The sequence below is a fragment of the Hippocampus bargibanti genome, linkage group LG08 (genome assembly GCF_051943395.1).
Source record: "Hippocampus bargibanti isolate YZ-2025 linkage group LG08, ASM5194339v1, whole genome shotgun sequence".
Lineage (NCBI taxonomy): Eukaryota > Metazoa > Chordata > Actinopteri > Syngnathiformes > Syngnathidae > Hippocampus > Hippocampus bargibanti.
In genome coordinates this window covers 3,796,598-3,824,340 of record NC_142741.1, presented here as the reverse complement: position 1 = coordinate 3,824,340, position 27,743 = coordinate 3,796,598, and the positions used below count along the sequence as shown (strand labels likewise).

The following is a 27,743-nucleotide window of genomic DNA, read 5'->3' as shown; positions in this document are numbered from 1 at the left end:
AAATGGGCTGATTTGTTTGCTGGGAATTTGTGTCAACTACGTAGTATCAAATAGTAGTCTTGGTGCAACACACAATGATTCACCATCGTGTTATTTATGTGTTTTCCTTCTAATTTCGCCATCAACAGTGTTTTCAGATGAAAAAAAATACCCAAAACACATTGTGTGTCGCTTTCTCGGTCAGGGGCGTTCCTTCAGTGACGTACGATGAGGACTCGTCACCAACTCAAAAACAAGACTTCCGGAATATTCAACGCGAGTCTTAAAACGTAAAATATAGCTATATGCGGTGAAATCTCTGTCCAATGCGTTCACTGGAAGTTATTTGAAGTGATTGACAAATTATGGACGCAACTTGTCCGGAGGTGTCGGTTGTCCTTTAACGTATAATGTGAGCCCCTTTCACACAGAGATAATGCAAAATTACTCCATCTGTCACTTTTTATGATATATTAAAGTTTTTGCACAAGTTTTCCCCACCGACTTGCACGCTTATGTTTGCTTTCATGATTTCAGCATTTAGCGACATATCCCCCACCTCCCATCCCAACCGCTCGCTGTAGGTTAAATCCTGTCTATTTTTAGCATGCGGCGGCACAGAGGAAGTGTGGGTCAGTATGTTGTGGGAGGGGCGGGGCCGCCTTCAAATGCACAGGCTGTCATTGCCTCAGTTTTGGTTAACTCATTCAGTGCCTGACAAAAATGAATATTCAGGAAGTCTTGTTTTTGAGTTGGTGACGAGTCTGTACGTGACGTCACTAAAGGACCGCCCTTGACTGTAAAAAAGACGCATTGTAGCGGTCGTTTCATCACGTCAATGTATTTTGCTCTACCTGTTTGGTCTGGGGACCTCGTGTTGCAGCCAAAAGCCGCCAGAAGGCTAGAAGAGGGCATCCAAGCGCCATATAAGGAATTTATCAACCTGTGTAAACGGAGGTCGCCATTTTGTGCTTCTTTTTTTGGGTGAGAGATTTTTTCCCCCAATGTTGCCTCAACATGGCACAAATGAATTCTTTAATCGATTGCAAACATGTATGCTTTCCTCTTCAGAACTATTTGAATCATATTGATAACTGGATGTGTAACAAGAAAGCATATTCTCCGAATCTGAAGCCATTGTTTTGCTTCGCTAGCAATGCAAGACGTCTTAGCGTGACGTCACGAACTGGGGGCGGGACTTTCTGAAAATGCCCAATTCGCAGCTCAATTTTTTGCAGATTTTGGACATTTTAAGTCATTTTTATTGGTGTTTTGCATGTGACTAAAAATATCATACTCCGTGTTTTGGGTATTTTAGATGCTATAAAACGTTTTTTCTGGTGTCAGTTAAAAAACAAAAAAGTGACGTCGGTTGTCCTTTAATGGACCCCATAAAGTGGAAGACCTCATTGAGAGTTTTTAAAGGCGCTTATAAATGAAATGTATTATTATTATTATTATTATTATTAATGTTGACACCCCCTCCCATTACCCGATCCTCACCAATTTTTACTCATGCACTTTGAAGTTTTTTTTTTGTTTTTTTTTGCCATGTTAATTAAACAAGCCTCACCCTTCCTCCTTGCCATCCCTTGACCCTGTATTTAAATAAAAACCCCTCCTTATTACCCCTGCGGGCATTTTTGAAGGAATGCGATGAAAGTGCTCTCGTGGAAGTTTCCGGGCGGTCTGCTTGTGGCCCCGCCCGCCATGCTGAAATGAATCCATAGGATGTATTTAGCCTCAATGTAAACCATTGGTCGTGAGCGCTAACTTCCTGTGCGCGTGCGTTTGTGTGTGTTGGCATCTGTCTCCCAGCTGCTTCCCGTTCAAAATCTTTCATAAGCGAATCGACTCCAACAAAATGTTTATCCAAAAAACAAAGATGTTGTTTTTGAGTTGCCAATGATCCAGAAGTAAGTTTTTGTCAGCATAAAAGAACTACAGTGATACCTCGGTTTACGAACCCATTGGCTTATGAACTTTTCGGTTTACGAACGTTACATTGATGAAAATTTTACCTTGGCATACAAACTATTTTTCGGGATACACACGGAGCGCCACAATGAGTTATGTGTCGTTCGTGAACGAGCCCGTTCTTCTAACAACAAAATGGCAGTCGACTGTTTTTGTCCTCTATTCCCCGCCCCCAGTCTTCAGTTAAAGCCACGTGATTGGTCAAGAACGTAGCAGTGAGGGGAGGTGGTTTAAACATTAAAGAGACAGGCAGACGACAGAGAGAGTGAGAAAATGGATAGATAGCTGAATTTTGACTCGTTTCAACTTTGATAGTTCAAAGCCACAGTGTCGACTGCAAGGTTAAAATTCCCATCAACCAGGCTCCACAAATAACCAGCCATCTGTACACTTGATACAAAAAGCTATCAACCCAGCTAAACAGAACACAATTGATGAGGAACTAGGTAAAATTATGGCAGAGAAAGCACCTGCAAGGGATCATTCCTCAAGATGGTGAAAGAAGGCGGCTACGTTCCTCATCAAGTGTTTAATGCTGATGAAAGCGGCCACTCCGTTCCATCAAGCCATCAACGATCATCACAAAGGTCAATAAAACCACTTTATTATGCAGTACAGTTTATTTCTTTAATTATAATACCATAGCACATTTATTATACATAAAATAAAGTACATTTTGTGTAGTTTTCAGGCTTAGAAAATTAGAAAGTAGAAAATTATGTCTTATGGGGACCTGGGAATGGATTATTCTCATTTTAATGGTTTCTTATAGGAAATTAATTTTTGGGATACACACTTTTCACCTTACACACGCTGTTTGGGAACCAATTAAGTTTGTAAGCCAAGGTATCACTGTAATATAGTTTTGTTTTTAAATTAAGGTTTTAATTTATTCTTCTGCCGCCTAAATCACTTTCATATTCCTGTGAAATTAATTCCACCAGATGATATACATTCTTCATCTTAAACCACTTTTGGGAAGGCAAAATTTGTACTTTTTAATCATTCTACAAATGAAATCAAATTATTTTATTATGCAAGCTAAATCCTCCCTTGGAGGGGTTTCGATGAATATTTTTAGCACCGAAATGACCGTTTTATGGTTCGTTTAATTTGTGTGTTTTGTTCTGTTTTTTTTTTTTTTGCTTATTTGTATGTGTGTGTGTGTGTGTGTGTGTGTGTTTTAACTTGGCCGCTTGCACCTGGCCTCTTGTCCATGATTCAAAGCCCAGAGGGGGCGCAATAAAGAAGGCCTTGTCACACTAAAATCGCACACAGTCGCACACTCTCAGATGCCTCCGTGTGTGTGTGTGTGTGTGTGTGTGTGTTTGTGTTTTACAAAATGACACCACTGTCCCGGCATTTCCTTTCGAGGGGGGTGAATGTGGCGGGTTGGCCTCCAGCCCTCTCCTTCATCCTATCTGCGTTTTAAATCTAGGACACACACTCTTGGTCATACGCAACCCAAAACAAACGGTCGCCTTCATTTCGGCCCATCAATGTCATTTAGCGATAGCATAGAATCATGTAGCATATCTTCAACAACAACAAAAGAATCCATTTTAACAAAAAAAAAAATACATCTGCCATGTTGTCTTTTACGTTAGCATGTTAGCATTGTTTTATAGTAATAATCCATTTCATTTCTAAATGCCTTTCAAAACTCTCAAGGTCACTTGACAGTCTCAGGATAAGTTTTTCTGTGGGTGAGCAGTGGCAGTCACACGCGCCAGCATTCACTCAACCCGCAAGTAACTCAAATAGATGGAAAGCTAGCTAACTCACTAATAGATAGCTTACTATCCAGCCAGCCAGCTAAATAGCCACATAGCTCGCCATCTAATAGATAGCTAATAGATAGCCAGTTATCAATCCAGCCAGCCAACTAAATAGCCCCATAGCTAGCCAGCTTCTTCTTTTCCTTTCGGCTTTTCCCTTCAAGGGGTCGCCACAGCAAATCAGTGTCCTCCATCTTTAGATGTTTGTTTTGGCCAAGCTTTTACGTCGGATGCCCTTCCTGACACAACCCTCTGTATTTATCCGGGAATACTTAATAGAAAGCCAGCGATCCATCCAGCCTGCCAGGTAAATAGCCATACAGCTAGCCAGCTAATAGATAGCTAATAGATTATTATAAAGCTAGCGAGCTAGCTAATAGATAACTAGCTAGCTAGCTCATAGATAGCGAGCTAGATAGCAAACTAGCCAGCCACATAGCCAATAGACATCAAATAGCTAGCTAGCTGGGTAGCCAGCTATGTAATAATAATAATAATAATAATAACAATAATGTTACATTTTATTTTAAGCGCCTTTCAAAGCTCTCAAGGACACTCTACAGTCACAAACAAGCATTATTGAATTGTTTTCTTGCTACTTCCTGGTTTAATGACTACTCATCCCCATATGAGATACGATGTAAAAGCAGCCTCGCTTTGATCTAGTTGTCCTTGCGCCATGATTAGCAATAGCTTAGCAGTCCGCAGCATGTCACTGTCATGAAACACGGGCCATTTTATCAATTTTTCGCCGTTATCGTGTTGAGAAAGCGACGGTTAGGAAGTAAAAGTTTCAAAGCGTTTTTGTTGTTGTTGGATTTGCCAGTGCCAAGTTAATGAAGCAACATGAGTAAATCAATTCATGGAGAGCCGCCCATGTGACCCTTTCAAGCCACCACGCTGCTGACTGAGCGCTTTTTGTTCTCTGCCTGGGGACGCTTAATCACAAAAGACTCGGTTTATCCTTTTTTTTTTTGGGACTGGAACTAACTTGATGTCATGTTTGCTCTTGTTTTCTGCCGTTTTTTTTTTGTTGTTTTGTACTGATCCCGTTTTTCTGTCACGGTAGCAGTTTAGTAAAGTCAAAGTCAGCTTTATTGTCAAATATGCTAATATTCATGAAATACAGCACAGATGAAATTACTGTCCTCTCGGACCCAGCGTGCAAGTAACTTCTAATGACTTTAACAAACATAATAAACACGAAAACGCCAATTTGCCGGGGGTAAGAGAGCAATAATGTAATGGACATTTGAAAATACGAAGCAGGATTAAAAGTATTTTTATGTTTCCCCTATCTGTCATATCAACTGACATCCGAGTATTTGTCCAACATTCTGTCCTAAAGTCCATCATCATGTCCGTCCTCGCGTCTGCCCAAGTGTCCATCCTTGCATCAATTTTAGCTCCTGCTGTTGAATGATCCACTAGCATCTGTCGGCCTATCTCTTCGTTCAAAGTCCGTCCATGAATCCGTCCTCACATCCGTCCTAAAATCAGTCCTAATGTCCGTTTTACCATGATCCACACGACCTGCCGGGCAATCCCCAGGAAACATTGTTGGTTGGCCTTTTGCTAAATATTGGCCTTTGTTGTCCAAACGTCCTTGTTTCCACCGAACAGAGACAAGGGCTGATGTCATGCCTCAAGAGTCTTGAGTGTTTTATAATTGTGTGAAGTCACCACGTGGCGACACGCCACTCGTTCCCACGAGCGTGTGTGTTGGTGGAGTGGAATTGAAAAGCGATGACTTAGCAGTTTTTGCTACGGCGACTTATTTTGCGCCATTTGTTCTTTGAAGGACAACCGACGCCTCTGGACAAGTTGTGTCCATAATTTGTAAAATCACTTCAAATAACTTCTACTGAACGCATTTTACAAAGACTCCACCGCATATAGCTATATTTTACGTTTTAAGACTCGCCCTGAATATTCAGGAAGTCATGTTTTTGAGTTGGTGACGAGTCCTCACCCTACGTCACTGAAGGAACGCCCCTGACCGAGAAAGCGACACACAATGCATTTTGGGTACTTTGTTTGGTCTGAAAACTTCGTGTTGATAGCTAAATTAGAAGGAAAACACATAAATAACACGATGGTGAATCGTTGTGTGTTGCACCAAGACTAATATTTGATACTAGTTGACACAAATTCCCAGCAGACAAATCAGCCCATTTCCAATGGAGCTTAGGCGCCATCTTGTGCATTTTCTGGGAGATACAATGGAGTCCTTTCACCTCAAAATGATACGGAAGAACTTCTTTAATCGATTGCAAACATTTATGCTTTCCTCTTCAGTACTATTTGAATCATATTCATAACTGGATGAGGAACAAGAAAGCATCTTCTCTGAATCTGAAGCCATTGTTTTGATTCTAGAGCAAGGCAAGACGTCCTGGCGTGACGTCACGAACAAGGGGGCGGGATCTTCTGAAACTGAAACTTTCTTAGGTCATTTTGAAGTAGACTAAAAATATCAGCCTGCGTGTTTTGGGTATTTTAGATGCTTTAAAAGGTTTTTCTGATGTCAGTTAGGAAACCAAAAAAATGGTGTCGGTTGTCTTTTAAGATCTGTTTGTCGTTACATTTAAACGGCTGACAAAGCTGAAACGCTTCTTCAGCCCATTTTCTCTCCGCACTATGCTAACCAAACTCTTGTGAAACCAGTCGCTAGCACGTCAGCCTTGCTGTCTCTCAGGTTCCTCGATGAAAGGATCACAACCGGAAACGTATAATCAATTCACATGGCTAAGATTGTATAATTTGCGGCTTCCGCATAGGATTTTAAAATCTGGATGCAGGGATCCTATCTTGCTGTTAACATATTAGCATTGTAGCATTGGAAATGGTTCTCTAATACACAGTGTGTCATCCAATTCTGACTGCTTTGTCTTCGAATTTTGGTTGCCATTTTTGCGACATAGCATTTGATTCATTCATACCATCACCGGAATATGCTAAACTAAACCAAAAGGCAAAATATTTCTTGTGTGATGTTATGCTTGATAGTTTTTTTTCCCCTGTTCATCTATTTATTTATTTGATCATTTATTTATTTATCTATGTATGTATTTATTTGTTTGTTTATATGATTATTTATTTGTTTGTTTGTTTATTCGTTTGTTTAAATGTATTTGTTTTTTTGCTTATTTATTCATGTTTGTTTATTTGTTTATTTACATGTATTTATTCATTTATCTATTTTTAATTTATTGTGTGCATGTATGTATGCATGTATGTATGTATGTATGTATGTATGTATGTATGTATGTATGTATGTATGTATGTATGTATGTATGTATGTGTGTATGGATGTATTTTATGTATGTATTTTATATAATAATTTATTTATTTGTATTTTATTGTTTTCCTTGCTTAACACTTTTTTGTGATTGTCTTGTGCAGGGTCGACATGTCAAGACAGGACAGTTGGCGGCCATTAAGGTCATGGACGTCACAGAGGTGAGTTTGGACAGTCTTTGTCAATTATAGCAGCTTTAAAATGATGAGTGGCATTTTAGTTGTACTTTTAGTTAGCTTAACTCAACTTGTAGAGCACTTTTGTCTTGGAATGAAGCAAAAATAATTAATACAACAGCCAACGATAAAACAAATTAATAACGGAGACAATTTTAAGGACAACGGTCAAATGCTAAGTCAAAAATCAAAACGTGAAGCTGACTGCCAGCGAGCCATCTTGCCAAACGTCAGCCGGGAAGTCATTCCAAAGAAAAAGATGGCGATGTTAGGCTCAAATTTTGAACATAAAAAATTAGAACGCGTGAAATGAGCCTGGTCGAACGCACACTTCTGTTTGTCTTTTGAAGTTGACTGAGTTTCTTTTTGCTTTGTGTGTTTTGAGCACATCGGCATGCGCTCTGACCCACATTCCACTTCCTCTTCTATAACGGGACGGGAAGACACACACACACACACACACAGAATGAGACACACTTGTAGTTGTATGCAGTTTCCAGCTGTGGTGCATTTTGTTTTCATTTTCATAAGGACTAAAAAAAAAAAAACAATATTAAAAAAAGCAGAGCGCTTGTCAACTTTCTTTCTTTCTTTCTTGGAAAAGTTGATGGAAAGCGTAGCGGAATCGTAGCAAGCGTTCCCGCCAACTATTTGTTTGCTTCATAGGGTCAAAAATTGTACATTTTGTGCAATGGGCGCCTCCTTTCCACACCCAAAAAAATAAATAAAAATCGAGTGACATGGATGTTCACATATAATAATAATAATAATAATAATAATAATACATTTCATTTGTAAGCGCCTTTCAAAACCCTCAAGATCACTTTACAGTCACTGGATCAATCTTTCTGTGGGTGAGCAGCGGCAGCCACATGCGCCAGCATTCACTCAACCCGGAATAACTCAAATAAATAAAAAACTAGAAGCACAAATAATAATAATAATAATAATAATAATAATAATAATAATAATACATTTCATTTACAAGCGCCTTTAAAAACTCTCAAGGACACTTTACAGTCACAGGATTTTTTTCTCTGCGGGTGAGCAGCGGCAGCCACACGCGCCAGCGTTCACTCAACCAGGAAGTAACAAAGTAAAAAAAAAAAACTAACAAATAATATGACAACACAAAGACACAGAGAGTCATTCATTCTTCAGCATTTACTGTACCCACTTTGTGACATGAAGCAGTTCTAGATGACAGAGGAGAGGATAAAAACATCCTTTTCAGCAGTGGATCAGGGACAAAATGATTCAATATTTGTACTACTGTATTTAACTGTGTATGCTAATTGTCTTTTTTTTTTAAATAGGGATGTTTACAACCACTTTTGTCATATTGCTACCATTATGAATATTCACTCTTGAATACTCAGAGTACTTTTTTTGGAGTGCAAATTCATATTTTGGATGCCCTAAAAAGAATCATCTTTATTGGCCAAGTATGTAGAACACAGTGCACGAGTATCATAAAAAACATGACGAATAAATATGGATATAATGATATAAATATATCCTCTCTTAATAATAATAATAATAATAATAATAATAATAATAATGACTGCTGGATTTCCTGCACAAGCCTCGGTAGCGCCTGCCTGAGGGGAGTCGCTGGAGAAGGTGGTGAGCGGGGTGTATAGGGTCCAGTCGGATTTTCCGCTCTCTTGTCTGGATTCTTGCATTTTCCTCGAGAGTGGGTAGGATGATGATTTTGCCTTTTTTTTCCGCCGTCCTAACTGTCCGTTGAAGTCGGATTTTGTCCATTTAGTATAGCGTTAGCCACCGCAGTGTCCAGTGACGGTTACCAGCAAGTGTGCGAAGAATGTGCTATCGATTGCCGTATTTTGTTACAGCGTTTTGAGTTAAAGCGATGGAAAGAGCACCAGCAGCTGTTTCCATCTTCCGCTTATCTATCACCACCTGTTATGGATTACATTTCATTCTAACTACCATTGGCAGCCTATATTCATTAAGATAAAGAGCTCGATTTTATCATTTTATTTATGGTTTTATTATACTGGTGTTTATTGTTCTTTTAATTGTAAAGTGTCCTTCAGGAAATTTGAAATGCACGTATAAATTAAATGTATTATTATTTTTTGCAATGGGATAACTTTACTGAGATAATAAAAAAAAACGGTATGTTGGTGGATTCGTAGGATCTACAAAAAAAAAAAAACAAAGCTCGCCGCTGCGCTGTTGCATAGCAGAGCTCTCAAGTCAAAAAAAGAACCACACGGGGTTCGTAACGGCTTCAGTGTGTGTGACTCACCACATGCACTGCATGACATCATCATTGGCTTGAATTGAATGCGTCTGGTGTCCTTGGACATTGGTTCGCCTGTTATTTAACCAGCCGAATCACGAGTGAGGTTAAAACATCTCTCCTCCCTCCTCTCAAATAAATAAATATAACCTCGATTGTCGAGCGTCAAGGACTAGTAGGATGGGAATGAACGTCTTCACCAGAATGGGGATCGCTGTAGGTTTTAGACATGTGTGCCCTTTATTCGTTCACATAATAGCAGACGTGACAGACATAGCCACCCCCCAAAAAAATAAAATGACATATTGCATGCCGGGCCACTAGATGGCGATGTAGACAACTATTAGACTTAAATGAATTTGCACAGATTCGAAAATAAACAGATTTTTTTTTTTTGTATTTTCTGATGGTAGGCTTATACGCACGCACGCACACACACACACACACACACACACACACACACACACACACATATATATATATATATACATATATATATATATATATATATATATATATATATATATATATATTATTTTTATAATATATAGTAAAGTATCGTTTTTATATCGATATATAAGGGAGTTATAATATATATCGATATATATATATATCGATATATCCGACCCTGTTTGCATGTAATATACAGTCCGTCTCGTTATATAGAAATAGTATCGATATAACTGCTTATTACGATACTATCCGACCCTGAACGCAAGTAGAAAATTTACTCCGTGCGGATAGAATATCGATATCGATATAACGGGACTATTTTTTCGATATATCCGAGAATATCGATATAACGACACTTTACTGTATATTGTTTTTACAATATACAGTAAAGTCTCGTTATATCGATATAACCGGACTATCGATATATGAGATCCTGCAGCATGTAAATTTTCTCCTTGCGTTCATAGAAATAGTGTCGTAATAAGCAGTACTATCGATATAACGAGATATCGATCTCATTTTTTGGAATAGTTAGTTTTTCTCTATTTAAATGTTGTTGTTCTGTTTGATTTAGATTTTTTTCCGCTCTATTTTGTTTTAGTTTTTAAGTGCTCTATGAATGAAGTTGAATTCAGACTAAATTTACTTTTTATATTTTTGTATATTTTATACAGTAAAGTCTCGTTATATCGATATTGGATATATCGATAGTCCCGGTTATATCGATACTATTTCTATGCACGCACGGAGAAAATTACATGCAAACAGGGTCGGATATATCGATAGTCCCGGTTATATCGATATTTTTTCGGACTCCCTTGAATATCGATATAACGAGACTTTACTGTATTTGCATCTATTTTTGTCTTTTAACTCATTCACTGCCAGACGATGTGCAAAAATATGTCCACTCCTGTGCCAGGGTTTTTGTCATTGTCACTCAAATTTCAGCAACCACAGAAGATTGAGCTTTAGGACTACATAAACATTCAACATAGCCTAAGAAACCTTAGACTCTCTTCTTTCATCAGAAAAAAAGTTACTTCCTAAGTTATATGGGTCTGGAGTTATCTAAGTTTGAAATGGGGGCGGCTGTACGAAAGGCTCCCTCGTAGGAGCGGAAAAACATTGCCAGAGGTTCGACCAGCGCAAGAAAAACCAAAACCCGAGCAAATTCGGGAATGGCGCTCCACGTCATGGTTTTCTATTCCCGAATAAATTAGGGAATGACAGTGAATGAGTTAAGTAGCATGAACAACAACACCTATTTAATTTAATGACAGAGATAGAAGCAGTGAGCCCTTTTTGACACCTGTTTTTATATTTCCAGTGTGACTCAGTAAATTTAGAATTTTTTTCCATCAGGACGAAGAGGAAGAGATCAAACTGGAGATCAACATGCTGAAGAAGTACTCGCACCACCGTAACATCGCTACCTACTATGGTGCCTTCATCAAGAAAAGTCCGCCGGGACACGATGACCAGCTATGGGTACATTTCTAATCAGAATTGATGGGGTAAAAATGATGATTCTCTCTAGCTCATGGCTCTTCACGGTGTTAGAAGGTGGTAGTAAAATCAGCAGGAGCCAAGGTGTTGAACAAAAAAGATTATTTTAATCTTGTAGATCTTGTGGATTGTAATTTCTGATAGATAGCAAAGACATTTTTAAATTAATGAATAACTCGTTTTCAAATCTGAAGTCAAGAATAATGACTTTTATTGTGGTTGACATCCAAAAATATGAAATTTTGGCTCAGATTTTAGCAATCATCATGGAATTTAACAAGTTTGATTTGCTTTCGCGGGCTGAAAAAAATGATGTGGCGGGCCGGATTTGGCCCGCGGGCCTTGACTTTGACACCTGTGTTTTATAGCATCTAAAATACCCAAAACACGCAGGCTGATATTTTTAGTCAAATGCAAAACACCAATAAAAATGAGTTAAAATGTCCCAAAATGACCTCGGAGATGCCGAGTTTCAGAAGATCCCGCCCCCTTGTTCGTGACGTCACGCAAGGATGTCTTGCCTTGCTCTAGAATCAAAACAATGCCTTCATATTCGGAGAAGATGCTTTCTTGTTACTCATCCAGTTATGAATATGATTCAAATAGTTCTGAAGAGGAAAGCATAAACGTTTGCAATCGATTAAAGAAGTCCTGCTGTATGAATTCGAGCCGTCAGGACGCCAATGTAGCGTCCCGGAAAATGCACAAGATGGCGCCCAAGCTCCGTTGGAAATGGGCTGATTTGTCTGCTGGGAATTTGTGTCGAAGAGTATCAAATAGTAGCCTTGGTGCAACACACAATGATTCACCATCGCGTTATTTATGTGTTTTCCTTCTAATTTTGCCATCAACACGGATCAACACGATGTTTTCAGACCAAACAAAGTACCCAAAATGCATTGTGTGTCGCTTTCTCGGTCAGGGGCATTTCTGACGTGTCCGGAAGCGTCGGTTGTCCTTTAAGGATGTGCATCTAAAATCGTTCGAACAAAAATAAAAGATCATATCAAAAAATACATCTCTATTTTTTCATTTTTATTTGTTTTAAACGTTCCTGGACCGGTGTCACTTTCACAATAAAATGCAGTCCCATGTTTTGCTGCCTTTCTCCGGCTGTCGTTTTACGAGGCTCCCATTGAACTGTCAATGCACGTGTTAGTCTTTGACCGTCCTCGCGCAACTGGACGCTGCGTGTCAGAGCCGAGGTATTCGGCCAAAGGCACTCGTCGTGTCCTCCATCTAACGAGTCTCCCCTGTTGCCTTTTTCCAGTTGGTGATGGAGTTCTGTGGGGCCGGGTCCATCACTGACCTCGTGAAGAACACCAAAGGCAACACGCTAAAGGAGGACTGGATCGCTTACATCTCCAGGGAGATCCTCAGGGTCAGGAAACGGGTCCTCCAATTTTCACATCATTTTGAGTCACTTTTTGACTCCTTTTATTTATTTTTGGTCCTTTTTTTCCAGGGCTTAGCTCACCTACATGCCCATCACGTCATACATCGCGACATCAAGGGGCAAAACGTGCTGCTGACGGAGAACGCAGAAGTCAAACTGGGTATGAAAGTGTTAAAAGTGGCTTCCTTTTCTCACCTTTTCTTTTAACAACTCCAGCACCTCATAGCAGGGTGCTAATGTGCCGACTGCGATAGGTTGCATGCTAGCATACAACGATGTATCGACACAAGTAGATAATTAACAAGCTTTGCATTTTGGGTATTACGATATTTGTAATCGGAATCAAAAAAACTCCATCAAGGCCACAGTTGCTATGCTAACATACCATGCTAGCAACCTGGTGAGAGAGAAAGCTAATACTGATGAATTTAAGGTTTTGACATATAGCTCTGTGTAGACTATTATTTTGAAGGCGAGTCCATCAAATGCTAACTTGCTAACATTTTGAACGCAACATGAGTGCAGGATAAAGATTTTAAATTGTGCGCTTTTCATTTCGTCTGGTATTTATTTACTTCTTCCAATGATAACACGCTCACCCGTTTCCCCAGTGGACTTTGGCGTTAGCGCTCAACTGGACCGAACCGTCGGCCGGCGGAACACCTTCATAGGGACGCCATATTGGATGGCTCCGGAAGTCATCGCCTGTGATGAAAACCCCGACGCTACTTACGACTACCGGGTACGTACCCCGGTGGAACGCGGACCGCTGTTATTTTTTTGCTAGAATTTTCCATGATTAATTTTTCTTCTCCCTTCCTCCAGAGCGACTTGTGGTCTTGCGGGATTACAGCCATCGAGATGGCTGAAGGAGCTCCGCGTAAGTCATAAAATGCACATCGTAAGCTCGCTGAGCCGGCTCCCTTTGTGGGTGTGCGGTGCTAAATATGATGTCATAAATAGACAGTGTGAAAGTAGCTATTTTAGAAATTGGATTGGATTAGACTTTATTAGTCTTGCAGTGGAGAAATGTACATTTTGCAGCAGCTAATTGAGGAAAGCATAGGAAGAAGTAGGAAAAAACAGGAGCTGCTGTAAAGGCAGCCACTGTTGTGGCTCCATCTTGAAGTCATAACAACAATAAAAACAGAAGAAATAATGTGACACAACTCAAAAGACAGACAGTCATTCAATCTTAAGCACTTTCTGCACCCTCCTTGTTGCATGAAGCAGTTCTAGAAGAAGGTATGGAGAATCAAAGCGTCCTTTTAACCAGTGGATCGGGGTGGGGCATAGTGAAATGTGCACTACTAAGTCTGCTACAAGCTAAATGTTGAAAGCAAACATGAAGCTGTAGCATCCACTGACAAAGAGAGATTATCTCACATCTCCTGTCCCACATAAATCCACTTCAATTCCAAGCCGCGACAATTACACATAGGGATTGGCATACACTGATACCTCAGTTTACGAACCCTTGGCTTACAAACTTTTCGGTTTACGAATGTTAAATTTATGAAAATTTTACCTTGGCATACAAACTACACAATGCGTGACGTGTTATTCGCGAACGAGCCCGTTCTCCTAACAAGGAAATGGCAGCCGACATTTTTTTTGTCCTCTATTCCCCACCCTCAGTCTTTGGTTAAAGCCACGTGATTGGTCAAGAATGTAGCAGTAACGGGGGGGTTACAGACAGGGAGAGAGTGAGGCTGTTCTTCAAACAGGAAAATGGCAGCCGACTTTTTTTGTCCTCTATTCCCCGCCCCCAATATTTGGTTAAAGCCACGTGATTGGTCAAGAATACAGCAGTAAGGTAAGGTGAGGGGGGGATAAACATTAAAGAGACAGGCAGACGACAGAGAGCGAGTGAGAAAATGGATAGAAAACAGTGAAATTTGGACTCGTTTCAACTTTGATAGTTCAAAGGCAGAGCTTAGACTGCAAGGTTAAAATATCCCATCAATCAGGCTCCACAAATAACCCGCACAAGCCATGTGTACACTGTATGCAAAAAGCTATCAACCCAGCTAAACAGAACACAATTGATGAGGAACTAGATAAAATTATCACAAAGAAAGCACCTACAAGGGATCATTCCTCAAAATGGTGAAAGAAGAAGGTTACGTTCCTCATGTAGTGTTTAATGCTGGTGAAACCGGCCACCCCATTCCATCAAGCCATCAACGACCATTACAAAGGTAAATAAAACGACTTTATTATACAGTACTGTTTACGTCTGTGTAAATTCTCAGTCGTACAGGAGTGGTCCATCGATGAAAGGGTTTCATCAGCCGTCATCGAAATAGTACAGATGACGGCTGAAGAAACCTTTTCATCAACATTACGGTTTATTTCTTTAATTATAATACCATAGCACATTTTTTATACATAAAATAAGGTATATCTTTGTGTAGTTCTAAGTCTTAGAAAATTAGAAAGTAGAAAAGTATGTTTTATGGGGACCTGGGAACGGATTATTGTCATTTTAATGGTTTTCTGTGGGAAATTAATTTTTGGAATACACACTTTTCGCCTTACACACTGTCTGGTAACCAATTAAGTTTGTAAGCCAAGACATATACCCAATTCTATGCCAGTATTTTATACACTTGCAAAATCTAAGGCTTATTTTCACCCTATTCCAATCTTGACGGGACAGCGTGAAAGGGGGTGTGATGGTAATATTTCCCGTGGTCTCCTCTTGACACAATTTTGGAAACCGGCAAATTTGCAGCTGGACTTTAATCCTGAATCACAACTCAATATCTTGTTTTCCCCACAGCGTTGTGCGACATGCATCCCATGAGGGCACTCTTCCTCATCCCCCGAAACCCCCCTCCAAGACTCAAGTCCAAAAAATGGTGCGCTCCTTTTCCCGTTTTCCAACCGGATTTGTCAAGTGTGAAAATATAACCAAAGAATCTTGCTCTGTAGGTCCAAGAAGTTTTTTAGTTTCATCGAAGGTTGCCTGGTGAAAAACTACACGCAACGCCCGCCCACCGAGCAGCTGCTCAAACACCCCTTCATCAGGGACCAGCCCAACGAACGGCAGGTGCGCATCCAACTTAAGGATCACATCGACCGCACCAAAAAGAAGCGAGGCGAGAAGGGTGAGTATATGCAAATTAAAGTGATACATTAGTAAAATATACTTTTCTTGATTAGAATACCACACCTCTTGAATTCTAAGCACAAACAGATATAAGCAATAAAACTGATACATTTGTAACCTGGCTAATGAGCTCTTCCTGTGAAGGAGTTTCAAGTCGTAAATTGCTTCTGTGATAAAGGAGTTTCCCAAGTCCTAAATTCTGTCCAAGGCCAGATCTCCTCGATGAAGATGACAGTTTAACAAGCTGTGTCTGTTGACCTCCGATTGACCCCAGGTTGTCTGTGTTTCAATTGTATGTTCGAGTCACACGTGTTGACTAAGCATATAACAGCATTAAATATGATTACTTCTTATTCGCCATCAGGTTCAAAGACATATTTTGAAAAGTCCTTCGCCAAAAATCACACCGCACTCAGTCAACGACACAATTAAAAAAAAGGACGCCTTGTCATTGTGCTCACGCTCCTACCTGACATATTTTCCACAGATGAGACTGAATACGAATATAGCGGCAGTGAAGAAGAGGAGGAAGAAGCATCAGAGCAAGAAGGAGAACCGAGGTGAGAACAGCTTCCCTTTTTTATTTTGAAAGGATATTTTTTCATATTTTATATCTAAAAGGGTCCTAGTAGACCTTATGTCAGAAGGCCTCCCAAATCTACACATCAACATTAACTAATTCAATGTTATTCCCAAATTGATTCTGGAATTGAAAAGTGACGTGGAGCGCCATTCCCGACTTTGTTCGGGTTTTGGTTTTTCTTGCGAGGGGGTGCCGAAAAAGCGGTGGTCAGACCTCTGGCCATATTTTTTCCCTTCCACGAAGCATTTGCCTTTTGTCCATGTTAGTGCTTTGTTACAGCTTCAGCTGTTGTTAAAGCGCTATATAAATCAATATGTATGTATTGTATTGTATTGTATTTTGTACAGCCGCCTCCATTTCAAGCTCAGATAACTCTAGACCCATATAACTTAGGATTTAACTTTTTTTTTTTTTCCTGATGAAAGAAGAGAGACTACGGTTTCTTACGCTGCATTGAATGTTGATGTCTTCCGAAAACTCAATATTCTGTGGGTCCTGCAATTTCCGTGAGAATGACAAAAACCCTGGCACTGGAGTGGACACATTTTTTTGCACATCGTCTGGCAGTCAATGAGTTAAATGGATAATGTAAAATGACTGAAAAAATAGTATTTCTAGTCAGCGCCCGTGGCCAAATTTGATGACTCGTCAATACACGAAACTCAAATAAGACTCCTCGTGAATGTTTTCAATATTCAGTCAGCACCTGAAGCTTAGTTTCACCAAACGGCGTGTACTTTAGTCGACCTGTCTATCATTTGCAAACACGCAACCCAAAAAGTCTGAAGATGTCAGAGGAAGTCGACCATTTTGTTTTGACATGGGCAGTTTTTAACATTCATATTTATTTTTTAGAATTTTTATTGAAGAAAGAAAGGAAAAATCAGCCCCTGAGAGCGAGTTCCACTCCCAACATGACATTTGGTAGCCATGTCCGTCATGAGTGAAGCGGCAAAAAGTTGGTTTGAAGAGACCATTTAGAAAATTAAAGCCCCGTAATTAGTTAATTCTACTGGGAAAATTACAAATAGTGCTCCATTTTGTTTTGCAGCGTCAATTTTAGGGTCGTTTTGGACATTTCCACCAGCCCCTCAAGTCACTTTCACTTCAGATCATAAAATTTGTTACCCATATCCAATATTAGCACAAGTCTCAAAAATCAATGTCCAATAACTTCACGCCTTTTTTGCTTGAAGCAGCAGTTTTAAACTAGCTAGCTATCTGTCTAGCTATCTATTAGCTATCTATTTGCTATCTAGCTTTGCTTGAAACAGCAGTTTTAAGCTATCTAGCTAGCTATCTATGAGCTAGCTTTGCTTGAAACAGCAGTTTTAAGCTATCTAGCTAGCTATGTATTAGCTATCTATTAGCTAGCTAGCTTTCTATCTATTTGAGTTACTTCGGGGTTGAGTGAACGCTGGCGCGTGTGGCTGCCGCTGCTCACCCACGGAAAAACTGTGACTGTAAAGTAACCTTGAGAGTTTTGAAAGGCGCTTATAAATGAAATGGATTATTATTATGCGCATGCGCATTACAAGCATTATTTCGGCCATTTCCAAGGTTCCCTCAAAGTTGATCTTGTCCTGTCGATTTTATCCAATTTGGTGACGCGTGACGACAAAGTTAGCTTTTCGGGCCGTTAATCCAGAATGTTCTCTCATCATGGCGGCGGCTTGGCAGCTCCATCGTCAACGTGCCGGGAGAGTCTACGCTACGTCGGGACTTCATCCGTCTGCAGCAGGAGAACAAGGAGCGTTCGGAGGCGCTGCGCCGCCAGCAGCTTCTGCAGGAGCAGCAGCTCAGAGAGCAGGAGGAGTACAAGCGCCAACTGCTGGCCGAGCGGCAGAAGCGCATCGAGCAGCAGAAGGAGCAGCGGCGGCGTTTGGAGGAGGTTCGGATTTTTTTTCGCAACATATGATAAATATTTTTTGTTGGGTGATGCTTACATTCAGCTCATAATAACTTCCTACATTTTTTTCCATGTCATGTCACGTTTTATTCGATTACTCATGAATTATTAACTCGTAATTTTAACACTTAAAGGACAACCGACACCTCTGGACAAGTTGTGTCCATAATTTGTAAAATCACTTCAAATGACTTCTACTGAGTGCATTTGACAAAGATTCCACCGCATATAGCTATATTTCACGTTTTAAGACTCGCGCTGAATATTCATGAAGTCTTGTTTTCGAGTTGGTGACGATGCCTTAAGTGACGTCCCGGAGGGAACGCCTGTGTGACCGAGAAAGCGACACACATTGCATTTTGGGTACTTCTTTTCGTATGAAAACACCGTGTTGATCGCGAAATTCGAAAGAAAATGACATAAATAACGTGATGGTGAATCTTTCTGTGTCGCAGCCAATTGCAGTAACACGCATAAAGAAGGTGTAAGTTGACACAAATTCCCAGAGGACAAATCATCCCATTTCCAAGGGAGCTTGTGCGCCATCTTGTGCATTTTCTGGGCGCTACATTGGAGTCCAGATGGCTCGAATTGATACGGAAGGACTTCTTTAATCGGTTGCAAACATTTATGCTTTCCTCTTCAGAACTATTTGAATCATATTCATAACTGGATGCGTAACAAGAAGGCATCTTTTCCAAATCTGAACTCTCTGAAGCCATTGTTTTGATTCTGGAGCAAGGCAGTGTGTGATCAATAGTGACGTCATGAACAAGGGGGCGGGACTTTCTGAATCTCCCCAGTTCCGAGCTCATTTTGTGGCAGTTTTGGGACACTTTAAGTCATTTTTATTGGTGTTTTGCATTTGACTAAAAATATCAGCCTGCGTTTTGGGTATTTTAGATGCTATAAAACATTTTTCTGATGTCAGTTAGGAAACAAAAAAATTGTGTCAGTTGTCCTTTTTTTATCTCATTCACTGGCAGACGATGTGCAAAAATGTGTCCACTCCAGCGCCAGGGTTTTTGTCATTTTGACTAAAATTGCAGGACGCACAGAATATTGAGTTTTAGGACGACATCAACATTCAATGCAGCGTAAGAAACTTTCGACTCCCTTTTTTCATCAGAAAAAAAAAGTTAATTCCTACGTTCTATGGGTCTGGAGTTATATTAGCTTGAAATGGGGCTGGCTGTACAAAAGGCAAATGCTGCCCCCTCGTGGCAGGGAAAAATATTGCCAGAGGTCTGACCAGCACTTTATTGGCAACCTGCAAGAAAAAACAAAACCCGAACAAATTTGAGAATGGCGCTCTACGTCATTCTTTTCAATACCCGAATAAATTCTGGAATTGCGGTGAATGAGTTAATCATCCAGTACGGTTTTGTCCTCCATTTTTGTTTTGAGGCCAAATTCATGTCACGCAATTGTGTTTCTGTTGAGTTATTGACATATTTTCACCAACTAATTAAAAAAAAGATTTCTTCCCTGTAATTTCTCGCAGCAACAACGGCGAGAGCGCGAGATGCGTCGTCAGCAGGAGCGCGAGCAGCGGCGACGCGAGCAGGATGACAAACGCCGGGCCGACGAGTTGGAACGTCGCCGCAAAGAGGAAGACGAGCGGCGACGAGCCGAGGAAGAAAAACGACGGGCCGACAGGGAGCAGGTACGTACGCCACGCCGACTGATGCAAAGTGGTTGAGGCCAACCTACTCACGCCAGCGCCTCCCTTGGGTGCTCAGGAGTATATCAGACGACAGCTGGAGGAGGAGCAGAGGCACCTGGAGATCTTGCAGCAGAAGCTACTACACGAACAGGCCATGCTGCTGGTAAGTTGCGCATTTTATGCTCGATTTGTATGCTTCCTCATCCATGCGAGGCCACTTGGTGACTTTTTTTTATTTTTATTTGTGACTTGTTAAACCATCTGTCTTTTTTTATAGAATAGTCTCGCTCGAATATAAACAAGGAGAATCCACATCATCGTCTTTTGAATGTTTTTGTTTCATTTTACCGTGAGGAAAAACATGTTGATTTATGTAATACAGTACAGTGAAACCTCGGTTTACGAACCTCTTGGCTTACGAACTTTTCGGTTTACGAACGTTAAATTAATGAAAATTTTACCTTGGCATACAAACTATTTTTCGGGATACACACGGAGCTGCCACAATGAGTGATGTGTCGTTCGCAAACGAGCCCTTACTCCTAACAAGGAAATGGGAGCTGACTTTTTTTTGTCCTCTAGTCCCCGCGCCGAGTCTTCGGTTAAAGCCACGTGATTGGTCAAGAACGCAGCAGTGTGGGGGGGGGGGGGGTTTAAACATTAAAGAGACAGGCAGACTACAGAGAGAGAGTGAGAAAATGGATAGAAAACAGTGAAATGTGGACTCGTTTCAACTTTGATAGTTCCAAGGCAGAGTGTAGACTGCAAGGTTAAAATATCCTATCAATACAAAGGTAAATAAAACGACTTCATTATACAGTACAGTTTATTTCTTTAATTATAATACCATAGCACATTTATTATACATAAAATAAAGTATATTTTGTGTAGTTTTAAGGCTTAGAAAATAAGAAAGTAGAAAATTATGTTTTATGGAGACCTGGGAACGGATTATTCTCATTTTGATGGTTTCCTACGGGAAATTCATTTTTGGGATACACACTTTTTGCCTTACACACTCTGTCTGGGAACCAATTAACTTCGTAAGCTAAGGTATCACTGTACATCTTTATTTCTATAGCGCTTTCATAACACATGTAGCTGCAATGAAGCACATTGCAGAACATTTAACATTTTTAATAATAGATGTCCGAAATACAATGCGTTACATACATAATGGTTTATATAGCGCTTTATCAACAGCTGAAGCTGTAACAAAGCCCTAACATGGACAAAAGGCAAATGCTGCCCACTCATGGAAGGGAAAAACACTGCCAGAGGTCTGACCAGTGCTTTATTGGAGTCCCAAGCAAGAAACAAAACAAAACCTGAACAAATTCGCGCATAGCGCTCCATGTCACACTTTTTTTATTCCCGAATAAATTCGGGAATGGCAGCGAATGAGTTACAGATGACATTTTACTTTTTATCATCACTTGTTATGACGACGTTTTACACATTTTTTTCCACTTTATTCCAACTTCTTTAACATAAAAGAGTCAATGTAACTTTAAAAAAAAACATGGCGTCATACGTTGGCTTATTTCCTCCCGGGTCTGCTTGGATATTTTTGGGAGACATCACGGGAGTCGTTACCGGCGGAGGTCGGCGAGGGCTTTCCCAGGCTCAGTCGATGAGGTCATCAGGAAGTCGGTCATCCCGCAGGAAAGGAAATAGGCTTTCTCATGGTTTCATTCCAGATGTTGCAGAGGTTATGAGTTGTGTTAGTGAAGTGAATGACTCAATGGGAGACTGGTGATGACGTCATCATCGTGTGACGCGGATGTGTGAGGCTATACAAACGATGGAAGATGGTGAAAGTTATGTTTCCCGGAGGCCATGCTGTCGGCGGCAAAAAGTGGAGTAACGTTCCGGAACATTCTTTGGCTTGATGTTGCCACCCAGGAGTACAAATGGCGAGAGCTGGAGGAGCAGCGGCAAGCTCAAAAGCTCCAGAAGCAACTTCAACAGCAGCAGGCCTACCTGCTATCCCTCCAACATCAGCAGAACCTCCACCCTCGTAGTCCCAAACTTGCCCCCAAAAACCCGGAAGGCAACACGGAAGCGGAAAAGATAACAACGATGACCCAGTCTGAGTTGGTCACAGAGGTGAAACCGCTTGAAAAGTGACGTCTGGCTCAAGCTTTTTAATTTTTTTTTTTTTTTTTTTTGCTTGACGTGTGCCAGTGCTGCTGTGGGAGCTAACGCTAACTATTAACAAAGCTAATTCATTATAATAATAATAATCCATTTGAGTTCTAAGCGCCTTTCAAAACTCTCACGGTCACTTTACAGTCACAGGATCAGTTTTTCTGTAGGTCAGTAGTGGCAGTAGCGGCGCCAGCGTTCACTCACCCGGAAGTAACTCAAAAAGATAGAAAGCTAACTAGCTAGCTAATAGAATTCCTGATAGCTAATATGTGTCCTGACTCAATTAGCTAGCTAGCCAGCCATATAGCCAATAGATAGCCAACTAGATAACTAATAGAAAGCTAGCTAGCTATCTAGCTAGCTAGTAATAATAATCCATTTTATTTATTTATGCCTTTTAAAACTCTCAAGGTCACTTTACAGTCACAGGATCAGTTTTCCTGTGGGTGAGTTGCGGCAGTAACTCAAAAAGATAGTCCCGGAAGTAACTCAAAAAGATAGAAAGCTAGCTAGCCAGCTAATAGAATGCTAGATAGCGAATAGATAGCTAATATGTTTCCTGACTCAATTAGCTAGACCACTTTTCTAAAATGTTCCATGAATGTCTGCTTTTTGACATTTTTAACCTTGCTTCACTTCTTCAAAAAAAGCTAACAACAATTGTCTGTGTCGTCATCACAAAAATAAATCCCAACGAGGTTGATTGACAGACAGTGAATGAGTTGCTGTTGCTTTCAAGTTTTGTTGTTAATTTTTAAAAGTTTCCTCTGTTCTCCTGAATATTTGCTACCTAACGGTGTGGTGAGCAAAAAATAAATACAAATATTTGTCCTCTTGGGATTGGGCCGTACTAACAAAATATTCAAATGTCTCCATTGTGAGACAACTAAAACGTTTTTATTTTATCCAGCTGACGCTGATGCTTCCTGTTCGTCTCCTTTTCCAGGCGGACGAACGCTACCGGAAGAACATCCAAGGTTCTCCTCAGTCGGCACAGACCAAACCGCCACAACCGCCAGTGCCACCACGGTCCGAGTCTTCTTACCCCAACGGGAATGCCGAGGCCATGCATCGACCTGTGGAGACGCAGGTAAAAAAATAATCATAATAATATCACCAAAAACCCGTTTCTTGCTAATTTCACTTTAGAACATACATTTTTGTGGGATTTACAACGCATGTTTGAAAAAGCGAGTCTACCATTTGGATTTGAGGTTGTTTAGAATAAAACTAATATTACCAATGACCCTAAAATGTCCGCGTATATAGGTAGGTAGGTAGATAGGTAGATGCGTAGATGTGTAGATACGTCGATAAATACGTAGGTAGATGTGTAGATGCGTAGATATGTCGATATGTAGATACGTCGATAAATACGTAGGTAGATGCGTAGATACGTAGGTAGATGTGTAGATGCATAGATACGTCGATGCGTAGATACGTAGGTAGATGCGTAGATACGTCGGTAGATACGTAGATGTGTAGATACGTCGGTAGATGCGTAGATACGTAGATGCATAGGTAGATGCGTAGATCCGTAGATGCGTAGATATGTAGATACGTCGATAAATACGTAGGTAGATGTGTAGATGCGTAGATATGTCGATATGTAGATACGTAGGTAGATGCGTAGATACGTAGGTAGATGTGTAGATGCATAGATACATCGATGCGTAGATACGTAGGTAGATGCGTAGATGCGTCGGTAGATATGTAGATGTGTAGATGCATAGATGCGTAGATACGTAGATAGATGCGTAGATACGTAGATAGATGTGTAGATCCGTAGATGCGTAGATACGTAGATACGTAGATAGATACGTAGATGCGTAGATACGTAGATAGATGCGTAGATACGTAGATGCATAGATAGATGCGTAGATACGTAGATAGATGCGTAGATATGTAGATAGATGGATATATTCGTGGTTCATGTCGATGAGTATATAGGCCCACAAAAAAGACTGAAAGAGGCCATGCTTATTTCTCCATCTTGAGACGAATAAAGGCTTATCTTATCTTATCTTAAAAAGACACAGATCAATTTTGCCTGAAAGCAAAGTTCATTTTTGTCTTTACATCACTTGAAACTGTCATCCTAACTATCTTCCAGCTTCCTATCCTTCTCCGTGGTCATCAAGATGCTTTGAGATAATATAATAATTTGACTCCTCACTTGTCATTTTCCGCTTTTCAGAACTCACATATCCCACCCCCCCCAACAAGGTCAAAGGTCAACTATTGTGCCCAATTTCTGCATGCTCACCCTACCCCTCCAAATGTTTTGTTTACATCAAGGTGCAGGCCCTAAAAAGCGGCGGCAACCCACCACCAGCTCCTCCCGCCGCCGCCGTATGTCGTTCGCACTCCTTCAGCGAGTCTCACCAGCACTCTCCATCTTCATCATCCTCACCCTCATCATTATCATCGTCGCAAAACGCACGCACCGAAGCACAAGCCCACCCTCAGACTAGAGCCCATCAAGCGGTAACCCCCACTTCTGCCCAAGTACCACCCAGGGTAAGCAAGCACATTATGGAAAAAGGAGTCATGGCTAATAGTTGCATTTGGCGCACATATTTCATTTTCATGTGACAATTACATTTTTTAGCACACCCACAAAATACTCATCATTCAAAACTTTAAAACATTGTCATTCAATAAATTTGATAGCATTTGTATAGTCAATAAACATTGTACAAACATCTTTACCAATCACATCCAAGTCATAAAAATTACAATCTATTACATTTCATCAAGCTTTTCTTCCCCTCCCCCCCAAAAAAAAAGCCCCAGTTAATAATGGCGGCTAGGGACTAGCGGCTAGCTACTTTAGCGACGGTCACTGCGATATCAAATTGCTTCCTCGTTTCTAGGGACAATTTGGAAGTGTTCAATCAGCCTGCTATGCATGGTTTTGGAATGTGGGAGGAAAGCAGAGGACCCGGAGAAAACCCATGCGGGCCCGCATGATGGCTAGCGACATTTCGTGAGGGCTAGTGACATGAGGCTACATGGCTGTTAGCAGCTAGTGACTAGCGGCTAGCCACTTTCGCGAGGGCTAGTGACATGAGGCTACATGGCAGCTAGTGACTAGCCACTTTCGCGAGGGCTAGTGACTTGGGGCCACATGGCGACTAGTGGCTAGCAATTTTCGCGAGGGCTAGTGACATGAGGCCACATGGCGACTAGTGGCTAGCAATTTTCGCGAGGGCTAGTGACATGAGGCTACATGGCGACTAGCGGCTAGCAACTTTGGCGAGGGCTAATGACATGAGGCTACATGGCTGTTAGCGACTAGCCACTTTCGCAAGGGTCACCCTGATAACAAGTTGCTTCCTCGTTTCTGTGTGTGTGTATAAACCGATGGTTGCTTTCCTCACCAAAACAAAAAAAAAGGTCCCCGCCAGGACGACGTCTCGCTCGCCGGTGTTGCCGAGGCGGGACTCGCCCCATCGCCAGGGCAACGCGCCCCACGCTGTCCCTGTCATCAACCGCAACGCTGGCAGGTACCTTACGGGTCCTCATTAAAAGCTCACATAGAAAAGAAGTAGAAATTATCCACAGATTCCCCGAAAAAATTAAAATAAAATAAAAATGGACACCCCACGAGGACAAATGCGCACCCAAAGTCTGACCTGCGCGTTGTGTCCCGGCCCCCCTCACCCTCCGTACAGTACGGCCGAGCCTAGGCTGCTGTGGGAGCGAGTGGAGAAGATGCTTCCCAGGTCCGCTGGAAGCGCTAGCGGCAGCAGCGGAGGCTCCAGCGGTTCCTCCAGTAGCTCGTCCAGCAACTCCAGCTCGCAGGCTGGCACTGGAGAAAGGTTCAGGGCTCGCTGTGAGTGCGAAAAAAAAACAAAAACAAACTTGTGCCGCTAGTCAAGCTTCAAAATCAACGCTGAGTTGTTTTATTTTTCTTTCTTTTCGCTGTTACTCCATGCCAGCTTCCTTGAAAACCGAGGCCTCGCCCCTACAGAGGCTGGAAAACATCGGGAAAAAAACAGAGGAGAGGCCGAGGCCCGGCAAACCAGCGGTGAGCGAGGGTTTAGCCGGCTAGCCAAACTAGAGCTCTAGCATATAGACTTGACACTTTTCTTCCTCACTAAAAAAAAAAAAAACAAACTCAACTGTCCTGTGATTGACTCGTGTCTTCTCTAACTTTTTTTAACCACGTGCCAACTACAGTAAAGTCTCGTTATATCGATATCGGATATATCAATAGTCCCGGTTATATCGATACTATTTCTATGCACGCACTGAGAAAATTACATGCAAACAGGGTTGGATATATCGATAGTCCCGGTTATATCGATATTTTTTCGGACTCCCTTGAATATCGATATAACGAGACTTTACTGTACTTTTTCAGTGTTCCAATTTCTAAACTTCGATTTCAAAGTCTTGCTCAAAGATGTCATATGGGAGAAATTTGCTAGAAAATGACACTTGGTAATTTCACCATTTATCGTGATGCGGTTTTTGTTAAATCCTTGTCAATAACTCATTCACTGCCATTCCCAAATTTATTCGGGAATAGAAAAGTGTGACGTCAAGCGCCATTCCCAAATTTGTTCGGGGTTTTGATTTTTGCTGCATTTCCCTTTTGTCCATGTTAGCGCTTTGTTACAGCTTCAGCGCTATATAAACCAATGTGTATGTATTGTATTTTGTACATCTTCCCCCCTTTCAAGCTCAGATAACTCCAAACCCATATAACTTAGGAATTAACTTTTTTTTTCTAATGAAAGAAGAGAGTCAAAAGTTTCTTCACGCCAAATTGAATATTTGTCATCCTAAAACTCACTATACTGTCGGTCCTGCCATAGCTAGCTAGCTAGCCAGCCACATAGCTAATAGATAGCAAATGGATAGTAAATAGATAGCCGGCTACGTAGCTAGATAGACAGCATTTTTATAGCGTAGTTCTATTTGTATTTTTAGATTAATAAAAGTAGAACAGGACAGATCGTGTACTGGAATTGGTAGCGATATTTTGTAGCATTTCCAGACATATTTATGTATTGTATTGTATTGTATTTTGTACAGCGGCCCCATTTCAAGTTCAGATAACTCCAGACCCATATAACTTAATAATTCACTTTTTTTTTCTGATGGCAGAAGATAGTCTAAGGGTTTTAACGCTGTATTGAATGTTTATGTAGTCCTCAAACTCAATATTTTGTAGGTCCTGAAATTTGAGTGAAAATGACAAAAACGCTGGTACTGGAGTAGACACATTTTTGCACATCGTCAGCCAGTGAATGAGTTAAAAAAATAAAATTCAAGCAATGTAATGTCAGAAACCTTAATAATAATAATAATAATAATAATAATAATAATAATAATAATACATTTCATTTATAAGCGCCTTTCAAAACTCTCAAGGTCACTTTACAGTCACAGGATCAGTTTTTCTGTGGGTGAGCAGCGGCAGCCACACGCACCAGCGTTCACTCAACCCCGAAGTAACTCAAATAAATA

General features: G+C 40.8%; 1 protein-coding gene across 3 annotated transcripts in view; it reads left to right on the top strand.

Moving 5' to 3' along the window:
- The window catches only part of LOC148894347 (mitogen-activated protein kinase kinase kinase kinase 4-like), a 46,780-nt gene that overhangs the window by 3,172 nt on the left and 15,865 nt on the right, over positions 1-27,743 (top strand). For 2 of the 3 annotated variants that reach the window (XM_089002575.1, XM_089002574.1), the window contains exons 3-20: positions 7,140-7,196; positions 11,299-11,424; positions 12,713-12,823; positions 12,908-12,998; positions 13,450-13,580; positions 13,664-13,718; positions 15,624-15,702; positions 15,776-15,951; positions 16,441-16,513; positions 18,217-18,427; positions 19,950-20,111; positions 20,188-20,274; positions 22,017-22,220; positions 23,209-23,352; positions 24,561-24,782; positions 25,662-25,771; positions 25,940-26,100; positions 26,207-26,295. In XM_089002575.1, the coding sequence (XP_088858701.1) occupies positions 7,140-7,196; positions 11,299-11,424; positions 12,713-12,823; positions 12,908-12,998; positions 13,450-13,580; positions 13,664-13,718; positions 15,624-15,702; positions 15,776-15,951; positions 16,441-16,513; positions 18,217-18,427; positions 19,950-20,111; positions 20,188-20,274; positions 22,017-22,220; positions 23,209-23,352; positions 24,561-24,782; positions 25,662-25,771; positions 25,940-26,100; positions 26,207-26,295 (2,289 nt within the window). The remainder of the gene's footprint in view (positions 1-7,139; positions 7,197-11,298; positions 11,425-12,712; positions 12,824-12,907; positions 12,999-13,449; positions 13,581-13,663; positions 13,719-15,623; positions 15,703-15,775; positions 15,952-16,440; positions 16,514-18,216; positions 18,428-19,949; positions 20,112-20,187; positions 20,275-22,016; positions 22,221-23,208; positions 23,353-24,560; positions 24,783-25,661; positions 25,772-25,939; positions 26,101-26,206; positions 26,296-27,743) is intronic. The other variant, XM_089002576.1, reaches the window with a different exon arrangement.